This window comes from Phaseolus vulgaris, chromosome 3, assembly GCF_051622355.1.
Source record: "Phaseolus vulgaris cultivar YP4 chromosome 3, ASM5162235v1, whole genome shotgun sequence".
NCBI classification, from domain to species: domain Eukaryota; kingdom Viridiplantae; phylum Streptophyta; class Magnoliopsida; order Fabales; family Fabaceae; genus Phaseolus; species Phaseolus vulgaris.
The window spans coordinates 44,632,952-44,640,096 of record NC_143500.1 but is presented as its reverse complement, the minus strand read 5'-3'; the positions used below and the strand labels follow the sequence as shown (position 1 = coordinate 44,640,096).

At 28.1% G+C, this 7,145-nt stretch overlaps 1 protein-coding gene across 1 annotated transcript; it reads left to right on the top strand.

Moving 5' to 3' along the window:
• LOC137807930 (proline transporter 2) lies at positions 1 to 4,390 on the top strand. The gene is made up of 9 exons (XM_068608790.2): positions 1 to 276; positions 443 to 667; positions 743 to 837; positions 1,052 to 1,238; positions 1,342 to 1,466; positions 2,146 to 2,361; positions 2,480 to 2,710; positions 2,807 to 2,975; positions 4,136 to 4,390. The coding sequence occupies exons 1-8, from the start codon at positions 174 to 176 to the stop codon at positions 2,954 to 2,956; spliced, it is 1,332 nt and encodes a 443-aa protein (XP_068464891.2). The 5' UTR covers positions 1 to 173; the 3' UTR covers positions 2,957 to 2,975; positions 4,136 to 4,390.
• Positions 4,391 to 7,145: the final 2,755 nt, after the last annotated feature.

Here is a 7,145-nt window from a genome sequence, read left to right as displayed (position 1 = left end):
CTTGTTTACGAACGGAGTCTCCCTTACCATTCATAAAAATATTCTTGCTAATAGTATAATAGAATGATCATATTTATAAAATGATTTCATTCCTCTTCTATAAACTTTATTACCAAGTTGTAATCTTTTAAGGAGCAAAATCTTGGTTTCTTTACAGAGATCTAGAATTCGCCATGGATGTAGAAGGAAGAGCGACCCAGAAGATTGAAGAAGGTGAAGAAAAGGGTAGCCAAAACGATGATTCTGGCCTCGCTACTGCTCATACTATTGACCGCGGTAATTCACTGTATAACTAGTGAATTGACTTTCTGGGGTGTTTAAGTTTCTGAAACTATATCTAGTGCCTACATGTGCATCATTCATTCACTCTTCTTGTACCCTCTGGAATTGAGATTTGTGTTTTCTTTTTTTTTTTCACGATGAAATTGGTTACGAGATGCAGATTCGTGGAAACAAGTGGGGTTGATGCTGGTGACAAGCTTCAACTGTGGGTGGATAGTGAGTTTTTCCAATCTGATCATGTGGCCACTGGGTTGGACTTGGGGTATCATATGCCTTCTTGTTGTGGGTCTCTACACTGCCTATGCAAACTGGCTCTTGGCAGCATTTCATTTCGTTGATAATCGCAGATTCATTAGATACAGAGACCTTATGGGATATGTTTATGGTAAAATTTTCATATTTCTTTGCATCATATAATATTACACATTTTAACTCATCTATATATTCTTACTTTGTGAAGGCAATAGTATGTACCACATCACCTGGGTTTTCCAGTTTTTGACCCTTCTTCTTGGAAATATGGGTTTCATCCTCCTTGGAGGCAAGGCACTTAAGGTAAACTTATATATATTATGAACACGTTTATTTATGACAGACAAAAAATGTACAAACAATGTCTTTTTTAGTTTTAAGTTTTGTTATTTTATTCGGTTTCTATTAAAAGCTGTCCTTCTACTAGATATTTTTAGTCATTGTCAAATATTTTTCAGAAAGTAGTTGAAAATATTAATTTTTTTAAAAAAAGGACATTGTTGATTCTTCTGTTCAGGAAATAAACTCGGAATTTAGCGATTCTCCCTTGAGGCTCCAGTACTACATAGTGATAACAGGAGTAGCTTACTTCTTTTATTCCTTCTCCATCCCAACAATATCGGCCATGAAAAATTGGTTGGGAGTTTCTGCCATGCTCACCTTCACATATATAATATTTCTTCTCTTTGTTTTAGTCAAAGATGGTATGGTAACTAAGCACCAGAGTTTCGCATTTAAAATGTATTGTTCTCCTCAAAAACCATAATGTTAAATTGTTCTCGCCCCACCAATGTTTTTGGTTGGTAGGGAAATCAAATTCCAACAGGGATTTCGATATCAGTGGCAGTGAAGTGAGCAAGGTGTTTAATTCCTTTGGTGCCATTTCTGCTATCATTGTCTCCAACACCAGTGGCTTGCTCCCAGAGATACAGGTCATATTTCTAGAAATTCAACCTAATCATTTATTACCATTTCAACCCAAAAATATTATTCCCTATTTTTTTATATATCTTTTAAGATGTATTTGAGAATTATATTAAGTTTTCTTTGCTCTAAATAGTTGTGCACTTTACTCTTTTACTAAATTACTAGATTAGAAGATATGTAAATATCTAGTTAATAATCATTTATATTTTTAATGATATTATTTTTGTTAAATGCACGCCAACCCGCTAAATCCGTGGAGAACGTGGAACTGATATGAATTTAGTAAAACTAAACTTATTTAGAATGTTTTACGGCGAGTCTTACGGGGCAAACTTATATCACCTATAGCTATCTCTGGCACACACATATATTATACTACTAGTTTTGACTAATAAGCAAATAAGATTTAGGTTTCGTCAGATGATGGATCCACATATTAGATTTAGTAATAAAACAATTTCATACATTCATTCAATCATTGTTTAAAAAGCAACAAAACTTTTGATATATCATCTAAAATATGAGTGATTATTTAAAAGTAATATTATTTAAAGTACCATAAATACTTTTGTCTTTATTGTCTAATGCAAGTAATAGAAAAACAGGGTTTGGTATATGTATGTGTACATGTTATAAATGAATAGTTTGATTATAATTATTTTTTTTGCAACAATGTGTATGCAGTCGACTCTTCGTAAGCCAGCGGTGAAGAACATGAAGAAGGCCCTGTGTTTACAATATACAGTGGGAGTTCTGTTCTATTATGGTGTTATCGTAATGGGATACTGGGCTTATGGATCAGCGGTGTCGGCATACCTTCCTGAAAACCTTAGTGGTCCCAAATGGATTAATGTTCTCATCAATGCCATCGTCTTTCTGCAGTCCATAATCTCCCAACATGTGCGTAACATATATTTTACCATAGGTGGTTTTTTTTTTTTAGTTTGAGTACGTTAAGAAAAATAAAATACGTGAGAAATTGAAGTGTGTCTTCCTTTGATGTTTTAAAAAAATGCAGATGTTTGTGGCACCAATTTTGGAGGCGTTGGACACAAAGTTCCTTGAAATCGACAAGGCCATGCATTCAGGGGAGAACTTAAAGCGGTTATTTCTCCTGCGTGCGTCTTTCTTTACTGGGAACACCTTCGTTGCTGCAGCATTTCCTTTTATGGGTGATTTTGTAAACTTTCTGGGCTCATTTTCACTTGTTCCTCTCACCTTCATGTTCCCCAGCATGCTCTTCATCAAGGTTATTTTATAGTTTAAACGTACAACGCACAAAACCAAGCTTTAGCTAACGAATTAGTCAAACTTGGACATTGGCTTAATTTTGCTTCAATTTTAGGTGAAGGGACGAACAGCTAGCATAGAGAAGAAGGCGTGGCACTGGTTCAACATTATTTTTTCTTTTGTGCTCACAATAGCAACCACCATTTCAGCAGTTCGGTTGATAGTTGACAACATCCAAAAGTACCATTTCTTTGCAGATGCATGATGGCTGCTCTCAGTCTGACGTATGCCTTCATTTCAGTTTAAATTAAGTCTGCAAAAAAAAAAAATATAAATAATCAGTCAGCTTCAATAGTTAAAAATAATAATAATAAAAAAATTAAATAATTATATTATTTTCTGACCAAGCCCCAGTTTTGTCACTTGTAGGAAGTGTTATATATATACTCAATGATTCAAGCACCGTTGCACCTCGGTAGCTTTTTGTGATTTTTTTTTTTAATTTCGAAACGTAGGATTCGAAAAAAAATTAAATTATAAAATTCGAAACGTATTTTCACAGGATCCTTTCATAATTATATTTATTATATTTCGAATTATAAAATCTAAAAATATTTTCGAATGTATTTTTGTTTAAAAAATAATTGTTTTAGACAGGTCAATAGGAGACTTAAACCCAGAACATTCAACATAATAAAAAACAAGTATGTTGTTAACTTGATCTGTCTATCTGTGAGGTTTTACCTAATATATATGGAGTCAGTCTTAATCCGTTGTTATGATTCTTTCATTACTGTCTGGTTAATACTAATTAATCAACATCCCTTTTCCTATATTATTTTCTTTATATTATCCATTTACATGGGTCTCTTACTTTGATCAAAAGCCCATAACCTAACAATAATATTTTAATATTTTAGATTGTAAAATTTAGAAATTGGTGAATGGTCAGAGTAGTAATATGAAAATTTGGGTAAGAAAATTGGTGGGAATTAATGAAAATTATTGTGGAAAAAGAAGATCGTGAAAATTAAAGGTGAAAGGTTTAAAGTCCTAAGAGACGAGGAATAAAAAACAATCATCTTTCTAAAGGTTGATCAGTACGACATAATGGAGGTATTGATTTGACTGCTAATTCATATGATTTAGAATTTTTTAGGTCCATCAGTTAGTTAAGGTAGCTCAAAAAGCCCATAATACAATTGTTGAAAAATAGGACTGTTTGGATTTCTCAACAAAATTTGCAAACTAACAACAACATATAAGTCATGCACTGTTGTTCCTTACTATATGGTATATTTTAGTAAATAATCATCGATTGATATATTTTTCTTTAGTACACAACTTGTTTGATGTTTTATTCTTATAATAGTTCATAGAAAACATAGGTACAAACTTTATTTCTTCATATTTATTGATTTATATTTTTCTTTCTTTGGGGCAGAGGTGTGGTGTTTTTTTTTTTTTGGTTAGCAGAGAGATGTGGTGTTGCTAATGCTGTAAGTGATTGTGAGACGGTGAGACCCTGAGGCATTTTTATCTAATTTTGATCTATTATTACACCTTTGTTTGTAATATTATTATTAACTATTCATGTTTTTGACATTTGGGATCCTGTATTTAACTTTTTTTGCTTTTACTTTTGATTTTTGTTTGTGACAAAGTATGATTCAAAAATACTACTCCTATTACTTTTAAATTTGATTGTTAGTCTGTGTTATATGTTTTATAGGAGAAAACGAGAGACTGATGAAAAAGAAATTAAGATTTATTTATTTAGTTATGTCTAGTTTTTATCCGGATTTTTAAAGGCAATGACTCTAGTCAAAGGAGGCAGTTGAGTTTGATTTTGAAGAGTACAGCTAATAATAATTGTGATTCCTAACAATGTTCGATTAATAGTAACTGTGCAACTTCTTCCTGCACCATGTAAATTTTAATCTGCACCTAATATCTTTTAAAGTTTTCAAAATTATTCTTTATTTTAGATTTGAAAATGCAAAATTTAATAAATATAATTTAAAAAAATGCATTTTAGAAGAAAAAAAAAACAGAACACAAAATCTAAAAATGCATTCTAGATAAGAATTTTTAGAATTTAAAAATGTGTTCCAAAAATCTAAATCCATAATATTTTAAAAAAAGGATTTTAGAAGTAATTTTTTATCTACACCCTCTTTCCATTTAAATTTGTTTTCATTATTTTCAATGATAGATTGGGTGTAAATTGAAATATAATTTAAAAATTAAAAAAAAATACATTTTAGAAGAAAAAATTTCATAACACAAAATCTAAAAAAGCATTCTTGATAAAAATTTATAGAATTTAAAAATGTGTTACAAAAATCTAAATCTATAATATTTTCAGAAAAAGGATTTTGGAAGTAATTTTTTATCCACACTCTCTTTTCATTTATGTTTTGTTTGGATCAGGGAATGAAAATGAGAAAGTGAATTTGAGATGATTTGAAGGAAAAATGTAAAAAAAGAGTACTTGGATTAAGGTAAATAAAGTAAAAAAATGTAGTAGATAAAGTTTATGAAACTTTGTGAGTGTAGATAAAGTTTATGAAATTTTGTGAGTGATGTGATGGGTATGATTGAAATTATATATTTTTTGATTCATAAACATGTAAATTTACAAATTTATCCTTCTATTTAAAAATTATTAAAAATTTAATTTGATTGATTTATTTATAAATTTTTAATTAAAATATTATTTAAATATTTATAATTATAAAATACTTGATAAAAACTTATTTTTATATTAAACAACATTATTATTTTTATCTCTTTTGTAATTAATATAATTATTATATAAATTTATTTATTTATTATTAAAAATATTTTATTATTATTTATATATATAATTTAGTATATATATAATATGATTAATTATGTTATTTTATAATAAAAATATATTTTTTAATTATATTTTTTAATTATATTTTTTATATTTAAATTATAATTATTTTTTAAATAAAAATAATAACAATTTGAGTTTAAAATAAATGGGTTAAAAAGTAAATTAATATTAATTAATTAAATATATATATATATATAACTTTCTTCGTACATCTGCAAAAGAAAGTTTTGAATGGAAAAAATTGTTGATTTTTGTATTTTTTAAAATATTTTCTTTGATTTTTCAACTTTCCTAGAACACAGTAAATATGCATTTTTCATTCTTAGAAACAAACTGAACCTTAAAGTTATTTTCATTGACAGATTGGGTGTAAATTGAAATAGATATAGTGCAGGAGAATTGCCTAATAATTATTACATTTCATTCCTTTAATTTTGGTCCTCCTAGTATTAGCAGGACTATCTATACTAGATATTTCTTCTTGCACTCCAACAAATTTTTTCATACACCCATATTTTTTTAAAAGATTGTTTTCCCTTTTAAAATGGTTTTTGGACTATCTTTTAAAATATTTTTGGAACATATTTGTTGAAACACATTTTATGAATTCTAAATTTATTATTCTGAAAATAAAAATGTGTTTCATAAAAATTATTTTGAAATATTTTTTTCTTCTGAAATTCCTATTTCAAAAACATTTTTTACTTAAAAACATATTCTATTTTAAAATCACCTAAAATTGTCAAGATAATTTAAGTATTTCAATTAATGTAGGGGTGAGGATGAAAATCCTTCTATACTATCAATACTATAGCTCAAGCTTTTAGCTGAAGTCATTTCCTGGTAATTTCTGATTGTTGATTAAGTTCTGCTGGTTCCATATGTTTCTAATAAAGTATTTGTTTTTTTTCATAATATCCTTTATATAACAGAATTCAAGTTTTTTTTCAAAACCAAACCTTTAATAACCTCTTTATCTATGTCTCTTTGTCATAATAATGAAATTCTTTAAGAATTAAGATGCATTTATCATGTTTTGAACTTGGAATAGGATTAATTAAAAATAATTCAAATATATATATATATATACATATATTAATTCATTATTGAAGTGGGCGTCAGAGCTGACAAGACCGTGAAGGGACCAACCTAAGCCACTCACTCACCGAAACGTAATTCTCGATCCTTTTTATTGCACATGCTAAATATTTTATTTTATTTTATCCTTTTACATATATTAAATGGAGTATTTGTTTTATTTAATAGTAGCGGGAACACAAAGTTATACCCTTCGTCGTCTTTGGGGAAAATTATTAGGTATCAATATGTTAGATATTGTAACTGTGTATCCGCATTTTTTATTTATTTTTCAAAAATAATTTCTCTTAATAACATTAAAATGAGAAGTTAAAGATTATACAGTTAAATAGTATTTAAAACTACAAACTCAATCGAAAAAATAATTAAATAGAATTTGAGTTTCATTTTTCTTTTAATAATTTTTAATATTTTATTATTATAGGAATTAAACCAATATTTTTCATTAGGTCTATAAACAACCAATAATATATGACAATCATTACAATAC